General features: G+C 40.7%; 1 protein-coding gene across 1 annotated transcript in view; it reads left to right on the top strand.

Moving 5' to 3' along the window:
• The first annotated feature begins 370 nt into the window (after positions 1-370).
• The window catches only part of LOC119262452 (obscurin-like), a 65420-nt gene continuing 43301 nt past the window's right edge, over positions 371-22489 (top strand). The window contains exons 1-3 of the mRNA XM_037534587.1: positions 371-424; positions 16232-16264; positions 22014-22310. Coding sequence (XP_037390484.1) covers positions 394-424; positions 16232-16264; positions 22014-22310 — 361 coding nt within the window. The 5' untranslated portion in view covers positions 371-393. The remainder of the gene's footprint in view (positions 425-16231; positions 16265-22013; positions 22311-22489) is intronic.

Below are 22489 nucleotides of genomic sequence, written 5' to 3'. Positions count from 1 at the left end.
TTTGGTCTGTGATCTGAAGCTCAAGTGTAAATGGGTTATACAACACAATAAAGACCCAATGCACAAGGCCAGGTCCACCTCTGAATGGATTAAAGTTTTGGAGGGGCCTAGTCACAGTCCTGACTTGTACCCTTAAGGACCAGGGGCAGTTAAAGGGGCAGTTCTTGTTCAAGAACCTTCCAATATGGCTAAACTAAAGCAATTCTACAAAGGATATAAGTACTAATCCTTGGATGATTTATCCAGATGTTGGCACTCGAGTTTTTCCTTTCGGTTTTGCTGAATTGTATTGTTTTCCATCTCTCTCTCTGTGACGTGTGCTGTGAGTGTAAGAACACAGGAAGTTGAACGCACTGCTCAGTCAGTCAGTCAGTCAGTCATTACGGGGACAGTATGGAGTTCAGGTCTCTCTCTGTGATACTCTGTGAGTAAATGTTCTCTATGTCTTCATTAGAGTGAGAGCTGCTGTATGAAGTTGTTAATATTCAGTCTGAGGGCTCTGAGATGATCAGCTTCTGTGTGATTCAGTAACTGTATGTAGTTCAGATGGTTTACAAGCTTTTCTGTCATGCTGAATTCAGAGTGTGGAGAGTTTCAGTTGGAGGTCCTTTGACATGTTTATTAGAAAATGATATGAGCTCTACTCTGCATTGTGGGTCATTATCAATGAACATGTATTTGTGAGTCAAGTCATGAGGTTTTATATAAATTAGTAAATTAATATTTAATTAAAATAGACAGCTCACGTCTGAGTGACTCTTAAATGACTTTAAATAATAAGTCATGGCCTAAAACTAAATTTAAAACATATCACTCACTTTTGTATTGTTGACTAATAATGCCTTTGCTTATGCGTGTTCCTCATTCAAACTCATTGGATACAAAATTACATATTTGGTTCCATTGATTTTTTTTCTTAAGTTAAAGTTTGCATGATGTTTCTGTCATACAGCATTTTATTAAAATATTTCAGAACTGAAGCAATCCAAAAACACCCCTACCCCATCTGACCGGTCCATTCACCCCCTTCATCTGTACTTTACATCACTGACCAAACAATAAATAAGATGTTGAGGAATAAAATGAGTGAACACATTAAAATAAAGATGCTGGCTTATATAATGTGCTTCATACCATTTGCTTCAATCTTTTCACCACATTAAACAAACCTGTATCCACGTCTGAAGAGTAGATGCTCCAGCATTATTGACTGTAGCTGCAGCTGATTCTAACAGTACTGTGGTCATGTAGCAGAAATAGTGTTGTACACTAAGATTATGTGGGATAAACATCTCTGCACAGTGATTTTTAGCAGATGTTAAACCAGTGATCCAGATCTTCTTTAGTTTTCCTGTCAGGGCTAAACTGGAGTCTTCGTTAAGCAATAATACAGTTGGATCCACAGAGATTTCTTTCCCAGTCAGAGCAGATATGTTAGTAACATTTATTCAGAAGTCATGAAGCTCCTCACATCCCACAACATCTGGAATATGTTCCCAATTGTTTCTGTTGTGGGTGACGGTTACAGCCAGGACTTAAAGCAGCTTTTATAAAGCATTACTGTGGCATCCAATATACACTCACAAGCAACCTGTTCAATTGCTTGTTAACACAAATAGCTAATCAGCCAACCACATGGCTGCAACTCAATGCATTTATGCATGTAGAGGTGGTCAAGACAACTTGCAGAAGTGCAGACTGAGCATCAGAATGGGGGAAGAAAGGGGATTTAAGCGACTTTGAACGTGGCATGGTTGTTGGTGCCAGATGGGCTGGTCTGAGTATTTCAGAAACTGCTGATCTCCTGGAATTTTCACACAACCAAATCTAGCGTTTACAGAGAACGGTCTGAAAAAGAGAAAATATCCAGTGAGCGGTCAGTTGTGTGGACGAAAATGCCTTGTTGATGTCAGAGGTCAGAGGAGAATGGGCAGACTAGTTCAAGATGATAGAAAGGCGACAGTAACTCAAATAAATAAATAAAAGCTCTGAGGAACGTTTCCAACATCTATTAAAGGTGTTTAGAATTAAGGCAGTTCTGAAGGCAAAAGGGGTCCAACCTTTAACTAGCAAGGTGTACCTAATAAAGTGGGAGGTGAGTGTAATCTATAATGATATAATTTAAAATGGATCATTTGGAGATTGGAATTTGAGTATTGATTACCGATCATGAAGTTTTCAGGTCTTCAAGTCTGTGGTCATCTCGTTATTTCATTGATAATTTAAAAGACCTTAACCCGAGCAGGTATATTGGCAGGACATTGTGTTTCTTCCTGGGTAAGAAATCAATTCTGTTGTGAAAGATGAGTTTATCACTCCTGCTGGTAAAGCACAGTGTGTCCAACCTGTAACATCATAATTCAGTAGATCTTACTGTAGGTTCATCATGTATTAGTGACAGTATCAGCGGTGGTGGTCAGTGATGCTGTAGACATACTGTGAGACTCTGCAGTGTTTGGCCAGTACTCCGTGATAAACGTACTGATGTGCTGAATTTACTTTATTCAGATTAATATAATAGAAGGTGAATGTTGCTGCAGTGGGACACTTTCAGAGACATTACTTTCTCCAGCCCAGCAAACCTTTATAACAAGCTCAACATCTCCTTTACAGAAATAGTACAAAAGAAATGAACAAAGGCAGAACGATCTTCTTAGAACCTCCAGATGTTTCATGTGATTCTGTTAAAATGGGAGTAAAAATTTACAGTATTGTTAAAGTTTACAGTCAGAGTGCGACACTTCATTTCTTTACCCTGTTGGTCATCAGACTGGTCCTCAGGTCTGTGTACCTTCATTTGATTTTCATTTCAAAATCCAGTATTGAAGAATGGCAAATGGGTCAATTCTGGCTTTGACGGTTATTCATTTACATTTACATTTACAGCATTTAGCAGACGCTCTTATCCAGAGCGACTTACAAGAAGTGATTTGTCAATCTAGAGAAAGTATCTTTGCTAGTTACCAATAGCTTAGAGAAAAGACAGTCCTGAGCTCAGATACTGCTAGAAACAAATATGTCACTGCAGACACCAAGAGAAAAAGAAACAGAGTTGAACGCAGAACTCTGTGCCATTCAATGCAATACAATAACAATAAGATACAATACAATAAATAAAATAAGTGCAGCTTATAATTCAATGCTCATTTAAGTGCTGTGTAAAGAGATGAGTCTTCAGTCTGCGTTTGAAGACAGCAAGAGACTCTGCTGTTCGGACAGCCAGTGGGAGTTCATTCCACCACCTGGGTGCCAGTACAGAGAATATTCTCGACGCTCATCTTCCGTGCAATTCAGTCGAAAAAGAAATAGCTTCATTTTACAGTTTCACAGATTCTAAAATCAAAAACAAACAGCAGTGGAATAAAGGCTTGGTTTTAACTGCTTTAAATTAACCAACAATAAACCGCAGAGTGCACCCATCGGTCGCAGGAGCTCAGAAATCAGACTGTCATGGTTAAAGAATGATGAGGACAGCATTAGATTAGATTAGATCTGGCATTGTGGGAGGCTGTGTTACGTTTCTTTTTTTATAAAAACTGCGCCAACATGCAACACGACTCCACACCCATGCACCTCAAATCATCATACAGTCTCAATATTGAATCCCCAACACAGTTCAAATCAGAATAAACCATGCACAACAATAAAACTCACACTTGTAACTGAGTTTAAACCAAATAATTATACTCAATTAATAAATTAAAAGCATTAACTGGTCAGTCCGTTGCCAAGCCTCTCTTAATTGACTGCAGCATGTAGTATCTTATATATACGCTGTCGTCAGCAAGTCTCAATCCGTGTGATGCACTGGCCAGCTGCCTTCTCATCTGCGCCTCCTTCTCCTGCTCCTCAACTCCCCCACAATTATATTTATTATTTAAATATTTATTATTATAAATACTTGTTACATTTTTCTTTACTCACGCAAACAAAATATCCTCACTGATCTCCACACACACACACACACACACACACACACACACACACACACACACACACACCAAGCTGTGAAAAGCTGACACACACACAGCTGGAACAAGCGCCACCCAGAGACAGAGAGACACTGACCATACCACAGAGACACAAAGCAAATTCACAAAAAAAAAAAAAAAAAAACAGCAAATTCAACATCATCCTAAAAACACAAACACTTACTCCTAAATCCTCAAAGTCGACTCATTCATACTTCTCCTATAACGTGCTTTATCCGCCGCTCCTTTTTCTTATTGCTCCTTCTAAATTTGTGCCACCTGCTGAGGTGCAGATCATTCAGTGAAAAGCTGCGTCAGACACTGTTCGTCAACTAGTGATCGAGTGGGAACTGGTTGTGTGTTGTGTTGCAGTTCAGTAAGACTCTTATTTTGAAGTAAGTGTCCTCCCGCCCTCTCTTGTTGAGTGAGTTAGTAAAGAAACAGACGAGCTGCTCCGCGCTGCCTCCTCGGTCTCATTTATTTACTAGTGTTGTATGAAGACGCTGCTCACCAGCATACAAACAAACTACAAACCACACCATTGATTTTTCCCCATTCTACACCTCCAGTTCCTTAGAACTGACCCGAAACTCACCAAGTGATTTTTCCAGGATTTTAGGCCCGTCTAAAACCGCCTCCCAGAGGGCTTTAGTCCAAACCTGCGGCGTCTCTCTTTAACTCTTATTCTCTCTTTTTTTCTTTATTCCTATTTCTCTTTTATTCTTCACTCTTATGTTCTCATCTCTCTTTACTTTTCCTCTTCTCCATTTTCATTGTCATCAGCCCTGACACCCATCTCCACCCACTCCATCCTGCCTGCACCCTCTTCTTCACCTCTTTTCTGCACTGTCCATTGCTCTGGATGGTTGACCCAAGATATTTGAAGTCATCCACCTTTACGACCTCTACTCCTCGCATCTTCAACTTTCCACCTGCCTCCCTCTCATTCACACACATGTATTCCGTCTGGTCTCTACTGACCTTCATTCCTCTCCTCTCCAGTGCAAACCTCCACCTCTCCAGATTCTCTTCCACCTGCTCTCTACTCTCACCACAGATTACAATGTCATCTGCAAACATCATGGTCCATGGAGCCTCCTGCCTGACCTCATCTGTCAACCTTTCCATCAACATTGCAAACAAGAAGGGGCTCAAAGCTGATCCCTGATATAACCCTACCTTCACCTTGAAACCATTTGTCACTCCAACTGCACACCTCACCACTGTCTCACTATCCTCATACATGTCCTGCACCACCCTAACATACTTTTCAGCTACACCTGACTTCCTCATACAGTACCACAGTTCCTGTCTTGGCACCCTATCATATGCCTTCTCTAGATCCACAAAGACACATTGTAGCTCCTTCTGACCTTCTCTGTACTTCTCTACCAACACTCAATGCAAAAATTGCATCTGTGGTACTCTTTCTGGGCATGAAACCAAACTGCTGCTCACTGATCTGAACCTCTCGCCTTAGCCTTGCTTCAACAACTCTTTCCCATACCTTCATGGTGTGGCTAATCAACTTTATACCTCTGTAGTTACTGCAGCTCTGCACATCACCCTTGTTCTTAAAAATGGGGACCAGTACACTGCTTCTCCACTCATCAGGCATCCTCTCACTCTCCAGGATTTTGTTAAACAACCTGGTTAAAAAGTCCACTGCCTTCTCTCCTAAACACCTCCATACCTCCACAGGTATGTCATCTGGACCAACTGCCTTTCCATTCGTCATCCTTTTTAAAGCTGCCCTCACTTCCACCTTACTAATTCTCTGCACTTCCTGATCCACTATCCCTCCCCCTGTTGTCCTCCTCTCTCTCTCGTTTTCCTCATTCATTAGTTCTTCAAAGTACTCCTTCCATCTACTCAACACTCTCTGTTCACTCACTAGTACATTTCCCTCTCTATCCTTTATCAGCCTAACCTGCTGTACATCCTTTCCAGCTCTATCTCTCTGTTTAGCCAAACGATACAAGTCCTTTACTCCTTCTTTACTGTCCAGCCTCTCATACAGCTCATCATAGGCCTGAGCCTTTGCCTTTGCCACCATTCTGTTCGCTATGCGACTAGCCTCACAGTACTCCTGCCTACATCCTTCATCTCTCTGGTTATTCCACTTTTTCTTAGCTGCCTTCTTCTTCTGAATACTCTCCTGGACTTCCTCATTCCACCACCAACTTTCCTTGTCTTCTTTCCTTTGACCAGACGAAACACCCAACACATTCTCGCCAGTTTCTCTCACCACCTTAGCTGTAGTTTCCCAGTCCTCAGGTAGCTCCTCACTGCCCCCAAGGGCCTGTTGCAATTTTTATCTGAACTGCCTGCAACCATCCTCCTCCTTCAGCTTCCACCATCTAATCTTTGGCTCTGTCTTCACTCTCTTCCTCTTCTTTGTTTCTAATCTCATTCTACAGACAACCACCCTATGCTGCCTTGCTACACTTTCCCCTGGCACCACTTTACAATCTCCAATCTCCTTTAGGTGGCATCTCCTGCTGAGGATATAATACACCTGTGCGCACCTCCCTCCACTCTTACTTGTACATAAAAAGGTTTATTACAAAAGAAGATCAGCATCATGGATTGCCTGAGAGAGGGTTCAACGCCAATATGAAAACGCCGCTGCCTGAAGAAATCCAGAAAGATTATGAAGGACCCCTCCCACCCAAGCCACTGCCTGTTTTCACAACTGCCGAGTGGAAGGAGGCTGAGAAGCTTGAAGACCAGAACCAACCGGTTCCGAGACAGCTTCTTCCCCCAGGCGACCAGACTGTGGAACAGTCAGTAGAACAGTGTTCTGCCCTACCCACCCCACTGCCACCCCATACGAACTCAATGCACTCTGCACTTTACCCTGCACTCCACTTACTTCACTTTACACTGCACATTCGGACTCATTCTCTACCGTGCACTTACTCTAGTGACTCCAAGTCACCTACTGGACTATCTCCGCACTCTCACACATACAAGATTATTGCACATGTACACAGCATTGCAGTATCTTATTTTATGACCCTCTACCTCACATTCAGTGCAATATGTCTGTGTATATTGTTTAAGTTAGTTTATTGCATATATATATATATATATATATATATATATATATATATATATATATATATATATATATATATATTATTATTATTATTATTATTATATATATATATATATATATATATATATTTTTTTTTATTTTTTTTTATTTTTTTTTTTTCCCTCCTTCTACTTATTATTATTACTATTTCCTGTTGTAAATACTGTCGCTGCATTCAGTGGGAACATGCACCCAAGTTTTTCACTCACCTGTACTCCTGTACTCTTGTGATGTGACAATAAATCTGATTTGATTTGATTTGATTTGATTTGATTCCTCTGAAAAACAGCTCTGACCCCATGCTTTATATAGGGTGGTTGTTTTCGTGAAACTAAGGCACAACATATGAACTTATTTAATTGATCTCATCTGTCTGGTACTGAGAGAGAGTGAGCGAGGGGCCAATCACCCGTGGGTTAGGGTTAGGGTTAGGGTTAGCCTTTAGAACAGGGCCCCTTAACTTAGACAAACATACCAGCCTCATAACGTCGAATATCATAGAGCGCCCCAGACACCACAGCCCAGAGGGAGCGGAGGTGACCCTCAGTGCTCAGCTGCCCTGTATGAGCTTTTTCCTGCAGGCGTCAATAAAGAGTCTCTCCTGAGTCTCCTTCACCAAGAGGCTACAGCACTGGTCATTATGACTAAAAGACAGAATGGATAATTTAGTGCTGACATGCCTGTAAGATACGCGCACACACAGAGGGGAGTTTGGGACAACACTGACAGAAAACCTCTTAAACTTGAGCAGCTGATCTGCGGAGCACAAAGCCCCCATCGGATGGTGGGAGTTAAGTTTCTTCCACATATCATTTCTTTCTTGTATATTTGACCTGTACAAACTATATAAGTGCTTATACAAATGAACAGAAGGTACACAGAGCCTATAATGACTCTACTTTTATAGAGATTTTTTTATGTTTTCCTCACACAGTAACTCCTCTGGCGACACATTTAAACTTGTAGCCTCGTCAAATTCTCAGATCACCAGCGAGGCGTTGGTTAAAAACATTTTAAAAAATTTATTTTAATTGTATTATGTATTAAAATTATATTTATGGCTGATATCCAAATGTCTACAGAAAAAATAAATAAATAAAAATCTCAAACCAAATCTGTCCAGCTAGCAAACACAAACGTCTGGATCTCCTTTTAACAGGCATGAAAATCTATATTTGCCAGTAGTTACTACTGATTACTGTAATCATTACTGTTGATAAATATTGCATTTATTGATTTATTTGAAAGCATGTCATGACATAGAAGTCTTCTTAAAATGACTTGTGTGGCTGTCCCAGTTTAACAGTAATACTGTATCAATCCACTACTGGCTGTCGCTGCCTCTGAGGGGCTCAGGAGGGAGCGGCCACACAGAGGCACATGGTGTGTGCACAGCCTCCTAAAAAGGAACTGTAATGTTTGACTGTCTTTGTCGGTGTAAAGATGCGTGTTATTTGTGGCTTATTGCATATTGGGGTGTTGTGTGTTAAGGGTTGGTCACCGTGAGGGTCAAGTTTATGGCTGTTGGTGACCTCTGCCTTTCTGCTGTGGCACTTCTTGTGATGGTATGCATGGCGTTCCCTCAGTCTTGTTCCACATTGACAACCTGGAGGGCCATTGTCCAGCAGAGTTGTGATTAACCTACATAAATACACCTGATTACATTTCTCTGTTAATTGCCTGGTTTGGAGGGTGTGTTCAAGTAAATAAAACTAAACTGTGCTGAATACCAGCCAGGACTGAAGTTGTGCAGCTTTCCTCAATTCAATTCAATTCAATTCAAGTTTATTTGTATAGCATTTTTTATAACAATGTAGTCACAAAGCAGCTTTACAGAAGTTTGAAAAAACACACAGTTACAACATATATCCCCCAGTGAGCAAGCCAGAGGTGATGGTGGCAAGGAAACTCCCTCAGTCTGGAGGAAGAAACCTTGGGAGGAACAAAGACTCACAAGGGGAGACCCATCCTCCTCTGGTCAAACAGTGTTTACAATTTAATAAGCTAAATACCCAATAAATGCTAAGAGGATCTCTGAAGACGGGATGGTAAAGCTTTAGAAACTGCACTGGTAGAGGCAGTTTGACTGAGTCTTTATGAAAAGTGGGAGTGAGCTGAAACAGTGCCATCCTCTCTCAATGCTGGTGCATCTGGATGGCACAGTGATGTAATTGAGGGTGATGCAGTTGGCACAAATGAAAAGGAGAGCAGGTTGGTGATGGTGAGGAGGAGGCCCTGATGGTCAGACTTCAGCAAGATGGGAGGGCAGTCATTATCTCAGGAAGAGTAAAGAGACAAAATTAGTTCTGGTCAGGAGTGAGACTGTAATAAGTATGATTTCCCCCAGATTGTGGTTGGTGACTCTGGCAGATCTAACTATAACAGCACAAACTAAAAGGAGAGAACCAGAAGGTAGCATAGATATGAGAGTACCTTGAGACACTGGGATCCCCCCACTCTACTGTAAACAAACCTGTGTGATCGCGTGATGTGGTGGGTCAACAGCACCAACATGTCAGTTTACCATAAGCCTCTATGTGGCACGATAGGCTCCTCCCACTCCATGTGCGTTGACAGGACTGTCTCGACTATGTCCCTGGATTTGCCCATAATAAATCTCGCTTATCTCAGCGTGTGCGTCCGCCTCCTCACTCCCCTTTACACTATGCCCATGAACCCCTGGATCTCCTGCCTTTAGATAAAGGGGAAGGCTAATTATCAAAAGCTAAACTAAACAAATGTTTTCAGTCTAGACTTAAAGGTTGAGACTGTGTCAGAGTCCCAAACATTAACTGGGAGATTATGCCACAATTTGGGGGCTTTGTAAGACAAAGCTCTTCCACCCATTGAGGTCTTCTGAATTTTAGGAACCAGTAGAAAACCAGCATCCTGTGATCGGATTAAGCGAGGCAGTTCATAATGGGAAATAAGATCTTGCAGGTACTCCGATGAGAGACCATGCAGGGCTTTACACGTCAATAAGAGAATTTTATAGTCAATACGGAATTTGATAGGAAGCCAGTGTAATGCTGTTAAAACTGGGCTGGTGATCAAATGTCCTGGTTTTAGTGAGTACTCTAGCTGCAGCATTCTGAACTCATTGGAGTTTATTTAGGTTCCTGTTGGAGCATCCTGACAACAACGCATTACAGTAGTCTAGCTTTGAAGTTACAAAGGCATGAACCAATTGTTCAGCGTCATGTAGGGATAATGCATTTCTTAACTTTGAAAAGTTTTGGAGGTGAAGAAACGCTGTCTTTGTAATATTACCTGTGTGTTGATTAAACATTAGATCTGAATCAATCGTCACACCAAGATTTTTAGCTACTGAACCAGGTATTGCAGAGAAGTCATCAAGATTTAACAATAAATCTGAGCAATTATTCTGAGCAGCCTTTGGACCAAGAAGGAGAACTGTTTTATCTGGGTTTAAAAGAACGAAATTCTGGAGCATCCAGTTTCTTATATCTTTTACACAGTCTTTTATTTTATTTAATCTGGATTTATCTTCTGGTTTGGCTGACATGTACAGCTGTGTATCATCAGCATAGCAGTGGAAACTAATTCCATGTCTATTTATAACTAAGTCTAATGGTAACATGTATAATGTGAATAACAGAGGACCTAAAACAGAACCTTGTGGAACTCCACATTTCACTTTTATATAATTAGATGATGCATTATTTAATTGTATAAACTCAAACCGGTCAGTGAGATACAGAAAAGAATAGAATGATCTATAGTGTCAAAAGCTGCAGTTAGATTGAGCAGTACCAGCAGAGATACGTGGCCTTGATCAGAGGATCATTTATCTTAACTAGAGCCGTCTCTGTGCTGTGGTGGGGCCTAAAACCAGATTGGAATTTTTCATACATCTTGTTCTTATGTAGACAGGAACAGAGTTGCTGGGCTACAGCTTTTTCTAAAATCTTAGAAATAAATGATAAGTTGGAAATGGGTCTGTAGCTTGACAATTCACTGGGGTTAAGATTTGGCTTCTTTATCAAAGGTTTAATCACTGCTAGTTTGAATGATTTGGGTACATGACCTAAGCTAAGAGAAGAATTCAATTATTAACTAACTAATTAGCTTCTCTACGCTGATGCCACAAAATTCGCTCTCATTTTGCTAATCTGACAAATGGTAAAGTGGGACAAACGAAATTAAATATAAGGAAACTTTACAAATGTTAACTACATTTGTAACTGCTACACTTTTATATCCCTGTGCTGTAAGTAATTAGAAAGAAAAAAAATGGAAAAAAGAGGAGGAACAATATTAAGTGTCCCACTTTACCAAGAAATCACTGTATTATATTATATACAGTGAGTCTTTGTGTAACAGAGGCTGAGGCAGGGTGCAAGTGCGAAGTGACTTCTTTCAAGATTCAGACAAATGTTATGACCACCTCATTGTTTCTGCGCTCATTGTCCATTTTATCAGTTCCTCTTACTTTATAGGTTCACTTTGTAGTTCTACAATTACAGACTGTAGTCCATCTGTTTCTATGATACTTTGTTAGCCCCCCTTTTGTTAAGCCCCCATGGACCCTTAGTCCATGTCAGTCAGTCCCTCAGAGGAGAGGAGACATGACAGAACCATGCCTATACAAGTGCTCCTGAAGTGCAAAGATGGTGGGTCTGGACCATAAGGAGGCACGGTCCCAGCCAACAGAAAGTCCAGAGGAACAGGCAATCCATTAACTGGATCAGATGGGACAGGGACAGGACCAGCACTGTAGACTGGTAGAGTCAGTCACTAGGAAACCAGCTCTGGAGAATTTATCCTAAAAGCGGGCACTGGAGCAGCTCAGGAAGCCAGCACTGCAACATGAGGAGCATCCACAGGAGCTACAAGCCAAAAAGCTGACAATGGAGTGCCTTGGTAAACCAGCACCAGATCAGGAGCTCAGCACAGGAGATCATGACAGCGGAACAACTTTAGCAGCTCTCGGAGCCGCTCCCGGTGTAGAAACAGGACCATAAGCGAGAACAGAAACAGAAGCCACCCAGTGCGCAGGAACAGGAGACACATGGACTAGTGTGTTAGAAGACACGGAGAACAAAGACACATTCGGAGATGCTGAGACCATGGGCAGGTTAGGAAACTCTGAGGCCGTGCGGTCAAGAAGCTTGGAGGTTGTACTGAAATCCTCAGGTGCAGGCTAAGCCGCTCTGCTGGAACGTGCTGCAATGTCCAGGGAGCCAAGTGGCCTGCTGTTATGTCCACGGAACCAGGCAGGCTGCCACGACATCCACAGAGCCAGGCAGGCCTGCGGCGATAGAGCTCTACTCTGTCTCCTTAGCAATCTCCAAAACAGTAGGCAGAACTTTTAGACCTTCTGCCACAGAGGACTCTGCATCCACTGTGCTCCCATCACCCCACCTGGCAAAACAGGGACTGGTGAGATATCCTTACAGCCCCTCCATACCACAACCCCCCAAAAGAAATTTCCTGTGGAAACCTCCTCCTCCTCTGTCAGTGGGTCAAAGGTAGACTAGAAGAGACCCCAGAACTTCAATGATTTCTCCAATGACACACATGACCCTTTGCACTCTGTAATAATCTGTGAGTAAATGTTCTCTATGTCTTCATCAGTGTGAGAGCTGCTGTATCAAGTTGTTACTGTGCTTCTGTGTGTTTTGGTTACTGTAGTATCTTCAGTGTCCCTCCACAAATACTGGCATCCCTGCTAATCATGAGCAACATGACCTGTAAAAACAAACAATTACTTTATGATTTATTCAAAATATTAGCAAAAATCTTCTCTATTTAAGATCTAATCATTCAAAGAAAAATGAAATCTAATGTAAAAAAAATTCTTAAATCCATGTGTGCCACAATTATTGGCACCCCTAGAAATCTAAATCAAGTTTATTCTCATTCATATTTCATGTTTTAAAGTGTACCTGAGTGATTAGGAACACTTCAATGGTCAGCCTTTGCTTCCTGTTTCACTGGGGAATATACAGGAGGTGGAACACAGTCATCCATCACTTTGAGAAACAGAATCCAGCAACAATGTGCAACAAAATGTTGTTGAACTCCACCAAATCAGGAAATGGCTACAAAAAAATAGTTTAACAGTTGTTGCCTATATTCACCATCATGGAAATAATTAAGAAGAATTAAGAAAACAACTGGAGATGTTAAGAATCTTCCAGGAAGAGGACGTATGGCTATACTGGCACTATACAAAGTGAGGAGAATGGATGACATGGACAAAGAATCTCCAAGGGTCACTAAGGGGAACTGGAGACGACACTTAGTTCTTGCTATCAGAGCTTCCCCAAACCACAGTAAACTACCACCTATATAACCACATGTAGTTTGGGGGCATTGCTAGAAGAAAGCCTCTGCTGTCAAGGACCAACAAACTCAAGCTTCTACTGTTTGTCAAATGTTACTAGAACTTTCAGTGGGAAAGTGTTTTATGTGGATCTGTGATCCAGTAGGGCTGTATTTTTTTCCAAAGGCCCTGGACAATAATTTGGATACATGGTTATTGAGGACTTGGCTTTTAATTCTTAAACTGATCAGAATTTCTGGACAAAGTTAAACATTTGACTTAAGATACAAAGAATCTCCAAGCACCAGGATGTCAATTGATTATCGGAGTGCTCCAAGGACACAACTGCCCCCTTTTCCACCTCAGAACCAGCTTCCCTCCCAAACAACTATGTACTGAACCACTGATGTACTGAAGGTCACAACAGGTAAAACACCTCAAGATGGTGGAAATGAAGAGGCGGGAAAAGGATAAACAAAAGAAATGCTGAAAGCAGCTCAAACAGAGGTTGAACTACGAAGGTGAAATAAAAGAATGAGAAACCATAAATTCACTTCAGCTGTGAGCATGAAGGGAAGGTAGACTTTATGTTGCAGTTGTTGTCTTTTCTATAGCTTGGAGCATTTAGCAGCTCAACACTCCTTTTGTGTTTTCAGTAGTTGTGGGGGCAGACAATTCTTTTTAGCCCTCTTTTCTTCTTTCTGTAGTTTTGGGGCAGTTTCTTTTTTTCAGCCCTCTTTTCTTTTTTATTGTTGAAATGACCACCTGGGCTGTGTACTGCACTGGTCACCCCTCTACAAAGGTGTAACAAAGAGCTATTGTTTGCCACAACATTAAGTAGGGAGTCCGCAGGTGTGTCGGGTTGGACCTAATCAGCCCGAGGGTTTCTGGGAATTGGAGTTCCCCGAACTTATGGCCCCTTGCTGTGATCACTCTCTGCTTGCAGCTGGCGGTGCAGGCTGGGCACCTTGCTGCTGCCGCCCTCTGCTGGCAGCTGGTGGTGCAGGCTGGGCACCTTGCTACCTTGCTGCTTTCGCCCTCTGCTGGCAGCTGGTGGTGCCGGCTGGACCCTTACAGTTTCAAACTATGTTCAGCTCAAACAACCATGCTCAGAAATCTGTGTATGTGACGATGTCCTATGGTGAATTTGAGCAGATATGCAGGCTAATACACACACACACACACACACACACACACACACACACACACACAAACACACACACAAAATATAATGTCCAAAGGGGGAAAAAAAGGCTCTCTCTCTCTCTCTCTCTCTCTCTCTCTCTCTCTCTCTCTCTCTCTCTCTGCACTTGGAATCTGCAGATTTGAGATTTTAGTTACTAGTGTTTTTCGTGTCTTTGTTCAGTTTATTTTTGTTTTTCACTCACAGCAGTTTGAGAGAAGTGCTGTTAACTATTAGATTCACTGCGTTTGCATGTTAAATAGTCTAACTGAGCTGCGTCTGTTTTCAAGTTTCATCAGTTCATTTTGTTCACAAAGTTTTTTGGCCAACAATCGTTCGTTCTGAAAACTGTGAGATAGTCTTAGAATTTCAGACAGAAGTAAAAAGCGCCAACAAGCCATCATCAAAGCTGGCCACAGTGGCCCATTGTGAACTGCAGCCTGACCACACCAGTCAAGCATTGCGAGCCATGAAGGGGTGCCAGTAATTGTAGCGCACACATATTTAAGAACATGATTTATTTTCTGATTTTCTTTTTTCAATCACTGAACTTGTTTGATGTTTGTTAATATTTTGAATAAAAGATCAAAAATATAAGCAGTAAAGAATGTTTTACAGCCTGTTTGGCTCATGTTTACCAGGAGTGCCAATATTTTAGGACACTGTAGGTCTGAATGTGCTTAGACACCGGCATTAATTAAAGGGGGTGTTTCTGAAAATGACTGAATGTGAACTAAAATAACAGCAGCTGTGTGAATGAAATTATACTGGGTTCTCACTGAGAAGAGTGTCTGTCAGTGTACAGCAGTGCTGTGTCTGCATCTGAGTGGTGTGAGTGATACGGAACATGTAGCTCTTCATTTTGGTGCTTATAGATCAGATGACATGTTTTGTTGATTTTCTAAATGAATAAAAGTCAACATCCTCTACAGAAACTTAAATAGGACATTTTTCTGCACATTTTAGTGTGAAGTTTCTGTTTAATTTGTTGACTTTAATATTTTGGAAAAAAGGGCAAAAAATGTAAAGTGTGCCATAACTTTTTCACAGGAAACATTTTATGTTTTGCTTGTCGTTTCAATGTGTTAAATTCAGAAAATAGACATTAAGTATGAATAATTCTTCTGATGGTAAACAAATGCATCATCATCTTTTACAATTGATATTTTATTGAGAAAAGTCACTAATCCGACTTTTTTCCACTAAACAGGATGTTTGTGAATTTGCTGTACAGCACAAACTCTGTCTGTAGGAATGACCACTGTGTGTGCCGACCCCACGACCTTTAAACTCCATCAACATTATGAAATTACTGTGTTTCTAAGCTGCAATACGTCCATATTTGGAGTGCTGGTTTGTCAAAGAAGATCTGCCACTTAAAGCTGACCATTCAGTGACCCGACTATTACCATTATTTAATTATTCAGCTTATAAATAAAGAATCCGTACTTTGTTCAGAATTGTGAAGCCAAACTATGTTTTTGGATAATATTATTAAAAGTGTTTTGATTTTATTTACAAGCCATTATATATAAGACAATAAGGTTACTGTACCTCCAGATGTTTCACCTGGTTTCAGGTTGGAATGGCTGTATTGCTGTGCTGCCCTTTCAGATTAAATCTGCCTGTGATAACAGCTAATCTTTCATATTAATGCATCATATACTCTGTTTCTGTCTCTGCTTTAGTGCTGACTGTCCTCATCCACAGTGGACAAACAGGTAAATATTTGATGTTTATATGTGAATTATTTAATTTATATTCATAAACATTTTATTTTACATTTTTAACTTTTCCTTTAATGGATGACATTACATCCCAGCTAGAAAGGAACATTCCCATAACTTTGGCTAATGTTACCTATAAGTTTTAATAATGTTTAAAATCGAATGTTCAGAGCACATTTTAAAGATGTTAACCATTTCAAATAACATTCCTATAAGGTTCCACGTTAACTTAGATGTAACATTTTAACCGCTACATTTGGAGGATGTTGTAAGGACGTTGTCAGGGCCATGGATTATGTTACATGCTGATGTTTTTAGGGACGATCCCAGAAGATACTAGGAACAACAAAAAAACTTCCCACTGAAAACATTACTAGAACATGTGTGTAAAAGTCTCAATGTTTAAGAACAAAACGAGAATATTAGAGACTCCTACCTTCCATTAGTACCTACATACAAATAAGTGCACTCACGTTTTAATACACAGTTACTGTTTATTTGCTGAATTTAACAAATTACAGGAAATGAAAGCATAAAGTATGTCCTGTACAGAAGGTTTGACCAGTAAATCTTGTTTAATGTTCAATTCCAATCAATTAAAAACAGACAATTCATCCCTTAGAATTTATTTTAAATGTCATGTGTTTCCTGTAGAGGATTAATTATTGATTCATTTTCAGTTAGAGAATCAACATATGTCATTTGACAGGGGTGACAAAATTTTGTATACAACTATAGGTGGGCTTCACAGGATTACAACTACTGACTGTAGCCGATCAGTTACTGCACGGTTTATCAGCTTTCTATCACATCCATCAATGGAAAGGGACCACTGGACGACTTCTGACCAGTTTAACTGTAATTACTGTAACTGTGTCTGTACATTTTACTGCAGCTAACACAGCAGGATTAACTTATATAATAACTAATATTAATTGATATATTTTATAAGATTAGCTAATAAAGTTAAGATTAATTAATAAAGTATCAAACTTTAACTGATATATTATATAACATTAGAAAATAAGAATATGAAGTGAAAGATTAACCTGCACTAGGTCACTATATAACTATATAACCCTTTTTTAATCTAAAGTAATGTACTGCAGACTGAGAGAAAAGTGGTGATATACAGTCTATCCATCCATGCATCCACTTTCTAAGCCGCTTCTCCGTCAGGGTCGCGGGGGGATGCTGGAGCCTATCCCAGCAGTCTTCGGGCGAAAGGCAGGATACACCCTGGACAGGTCGCCAGTCCATCGCAGGGCAGACAGACAGACACAGACAGTCACTCACACCTAGGGGCAATTTAGCACATCCAATTGGCCTGACTGCATGTCTTTGGACTGTGGGAGGAAACTGGAGAACCCGGAGGAAACCCACGCAGACACAGGGAGAACATGCAAACTCCACACAGAGGACCCTGGCCGCTGGCCGGGGAATCAAACCCAGGCCCTCCTTGCTGTGAGGCGACAGCGCTACCCACCACGCCACCGTGCCGCCCGATATACAGTCTATACGATATACAGAACTAAAATTAACTACACTATATTGCCAAAAGTGTCTCTCATCTGCCTTCGCACACATATGAACTTGAGTGACATCCCATTCTTAATCCATAGGGTTTAATATGATGTCAGCCCACCCTTTGCAGCTATAACAGCTTCAACTCATCTAGGAAGGCCTTCCTCAAGGGTTAGGAGTGTGTTTATGGGAATTTCTGACCATTTTTCCAGGAGTGCTCTAAGTCTCCACTCTAAGGGGCCAACTCCAAACTGTTCCCACAAAGTTGGGAGCATGATACTGTTCAAAACCTCTTGGTCTTAATTAAGAGTTGCTTTCGCTGGAACTAAGGGGCCGAGCACAACTCCTGAAAAACAACTCCACACCATAATCCCCCCTCCACCAAACTTTACAATTGGCACAATGCAGTCAGATAAGTACTGTTCTCCTAGCAACCACCAACTCGTCCATCGGATTGCCAAACAGAGAAGCGTGATTCGTCATTTCAGAGAACACGTCTCCACTGCTCTAGAGTCCAGTGGCAGCGCTTTACACCACGGCATTCAATGCTTTGCATTGTGCTTGGTGATGTAAGGTTGGATGCAGCTGCTTGGCCATGGAAACCCATTCCATGAAGCTCTCTACCTTGTTCTTGAGTTGATTTGAAGGCCACGTGAAATTTGGCGGTCTGTAGCGATTTACTCTGCAGAAAGTTGACAACCTCTGCGCACTATGCCCCTCAGCATCCGCTGACTCTGTCATTTCACATGGCCTACCACTTCATGGCTGAGTTGTTGTTGTTCCCAATCACGTCCACTTTGTTATTATACCACTGACGGTTGACTGTGGAATATTTAGTAGCGAGGGAATTTCACAACTGGACTTGTTGCACAGGTGGCATCCTATCACTGTACCACACGGGAATTCACTGAGCTCCTGAGAGCAACCCATTCTTTCACTAATGTTTGTAGAAGCAGTCTGCAGGCCTAGGTGCTTAGTTTTATACACCTGTGGCCATGGAAGTGATTGGAATACCTGAATTCGATTATTTGGATGGGAGAGTGAATACTTCTGGAAATACTGTATGTTAGCTATGTAACTTTAGCCACATTATTTACAAATACTATACAGATACCATTAAGGTTTACTTTATACTGTTATAAATACTATGCAGGTACATGATTCATTCATCAGCGTACAAACAACGTAAGAGTACCCTTAAAGTTGCAACAGTGATTTTAAGGTCCAATGGTCTACATTACATGAGTTTTTCCTACAAAGTAGTGGAAAAGTAGATATTTGCACATTTTCATAACCAAATGTTTTAAATCAGACCATGAAAATAAAAAGCCTGGACATGAGACGGGGTTTGTGGAGTCAATACAGCTTAGAAAATACAATGGATACTGGTACAATGTTGAATGTATGTTCCTTGACTAAAGGTACTGGGATGTACCCCTGAGGGTACCACCACAGTGACAAGAGGGGTACTGCCCCAGTGACAGTGTTGTACCGTTTTTTCTGAGAGTGTAAAATGACCTAATATTCAGTAAAATTTAGTTAAATATCAGATAAAAAGCTACAGCTACCTGAAACAAACATTATAACTAGCATGCTAACATTAGCTAAGTAAATGTTATCAGTCTCACATCACAACTAACGAAAATCCGGTTTATAATAAAGAGTTCTCTTGAAATAAAATGTCTACTGTTGTTGGTTTTACTGACAGAGGTCTATATTTATAAAAGTCTACATATTATAGAAGTTTACTTACTGATTTCTATTAGAGACTCTGCTGTTCTGCTGTTTGATTAGCTGTTTAACTAACTCTGCTTTAACCAATGCTGTTATGATTTGAAAATGAGCCCTATGGTTGCTTTCTTAGTTACTGTCTAATAATTTTAAACGACAAAATTGTAAATTAACTAAATAAATAAATTCAACACCATTTCCAAAATGCTGTTGCTGTGCAAAATGTAAAACCTATATTTAATTGAGAACAGTAAAAAAAAGTCCACATATCCATTGTTGAAACTGACAAATGTTTTAGTTTTCTGAGAAATATATACACTGTTCAAAAAAATAAAGGGAACACTCAAATAACACATCCTAGATCTGAATGAATGAAATATTCTCATTGAATACTTTGTTCTGTACAAAGTTGAATGTGCTGACAACAAAATCACACAAAAATCATCAATGGAAATCCAATTTATTAACCAATGGAGGCCTGGATTTGGAGTCACATACAAAATTAAAGTGGAAAAACACACGACAGGCTGATCCAACTTTGATGTGATGACTTAAAACAAGTCAAAATGAGGCTCAGTATTGTGTGTGGCCTCCACGTGCCTGTATGACCTCCCTACAATGCCTGGGCATGCTCCTGATGAGGTGGCAGATGGTCTCCTGAGGGATTTCCTCCCAGACCTGGACTAAAGCATGCGCCAAATCCTGGACAGTCTGTGGTGCAACGTGTCGTTGGTGGATGGAGCGAGACATGATGTCCCAGATGTGCTCAATCGGATTCAGGTCTGGGGAACGGGTGGGCCAGTCCATAGCTTCAATGCCTTCATCTTGCAGGAACTGCTGACACACTCCAGCTACATGAGGTCTAGCATTATCCTGCATTAGGAGGAACCCAGGGCCAACTGCACCAGCATATGGTCTCACAAGGGGTCTGAGGATCTCATCTCGGTACCTAATGGTAGTCAGGCTACCTCTGGAGAACAGTTCCTCTGTTACTCTCACTGTAAAGGGTGAGCTCTTAACTATGATTTCTACTAAATGAAATTATTAATACAGTGTAGCAGGTCGAGGTTTTACAGCACTGAAATCTCTGGAGTTACCAGTTGATCTCAAATGTATCCAGGCAGTACCAGGGAGGTGCTAAGAAGTGCTCAAGAACCCTTTTTGCCTTTTTATATAAATAATGTACCTTTCATTAGACTTTATGTTCATAAGTCTTTTCCACCCCCCACAAGTTTATAATTAATCTGTGTACCTGCTCTATGACCGCTTGGGCCGCTCTGGAAATCGTCCTCACGCACGTGATTTGCAGCGTCCACGACCCGCGTCACGACTTTCTTCCATCTTAACTCGGCAGCCCCGACGCGGACTGCTGACTACGACTGGCAGAAGACCAGACGAGACTAAACGATACTGATTTACAGAATAATTCTGCTGTAAACTGTAGAGAACTGCTGCACATTTACAGCAGAAACAGCTCTGTGCTCTGAGACTCTGTTCTTTCTTCTGTTCTCTCAGCTCCTGTTTATAGAATAAGGCTATTTTTACTGCAAAGGGTATTTTAGTGGTTAATCGTTATTTAACATTTCATTATGTTCCTAAAGACTTGACTGTGTAACTGTTTTACAGCTGACCATCCTCAGCAAACCTCGTATCTCCATTTCTGTTGATTTTCATTTTTTAAGATAATTTGAAAAAGATTTTTGGCCTTTATATTGTGTGTAAAGTTCATGAAAGATGGGCCAAAATAAACGGCCTAAAATGACTTGGAAAGAAGTCTGGTTCCATTGACTTACATTGAAAGTAATGTGTGTTTTTCCTTCTACTCTAAAGTTTCCATTTTAGATATACAATGTTTTGTTCCGACAGCAGTGATATGCACATGTTCCTATTCAGATAATATTTCAGAGTGTTTGTTTAACCTTAGTGTATTTTGATGGAACACAAATTACAGATTAAAACTCAGTTCTCAAACAGACATTAAAGAACCAGTAGGAGCCTAATGGTCCAGTGCAGTGGATCTCAGTGTGCTGTAGATTTTCATTCAGACAGTAAAATTACTTAGGATAAATTAACACAGTCATTTAAGAAAACGGTCTTTTTCAGCTCATCCTAGAAAGACATTAGCACATTATTTGTGCTACTAACAGTTAGAACTTTGTTACTGAGCTTGATTTGAGCTGCTGGACATACTGACCCAGTACAAGCATGCGGTTCAACGTCAGTGCAGCAGCGTAAAATATTGGGAGAGTCTGTTCAACATAAATGATGAACTAACCCAACTTTGTGTAAATAGACCACAATATAGAAATATGTACACATGTGCAGTCGTGACTGACGTCTCTTTTTTCTGAATTTATACAAACACCATTTCACTTTATAGTAAATTTGTTTTGCTAGTTTATTTTTATGAACAAAAACATGAACTAACTCTAAATCTGCACTAAATCTAACTCTCTGAATCTGCACTGCTGTTCTCTTCTTTCTGTAGATCTACCCAAACCTACACTGACTGTAGAACCAGAGAGACCTGTGTTCAGTGGAGAGTCAGTCACTCTGAAGTGTGAGATTAAAGGTTATGATGGATGGACGTATCAGTGGTATAAACAGGATAAACAGAGTGAACTGACTGCAGTGTCTCAGTCTGATTATCACACTGTAGACGGAGACACTCTCACCATCAGAGGAGACACTGTGATTAATGGAGATCAGTATCTGTGTAGAGGAGAGAGACACGACAGATCAACATCATCAGAGTACAGTGACTCTGTTACTCTCACTGTAGAGGGTGAGACCGTTAATGTTTATATTTTACGTCTTTTCATGTTCACATATAAACAATTCAGTTAGTCAGTCTGTTGGAGACTCTAATGATTCTTCTTTTATGGTGACACTTTCTGTGGTCTAGAACAGTGGACCCCAAACCTGGTCGTGGAGACCCCCTTTGATCTAAACACTTTAACAGAA

The sequence above is a fragment of the Pygocentrus nattereri genome, chromosome 2 (assembly GCF_015220715.1).
Source record: "Pygocentrus nattereri isolate fPygNat1 chromosome 2, fPygNat1.pri, whole genome shotgun sequence".
NCBI classification, from domain to species: domain Eukaryota; kingdom Metazoa; phylum Chordata; class Actinopteri; order Characiformes; family Serrasalmidae; genus Pygocentrus; species Pygocentrus nattereri.
The sequence above is the reverse complement of the archived record's forward strand: the minus strand, read 5'-3'. Positions and strand labels throughout refer to the sequence as shown.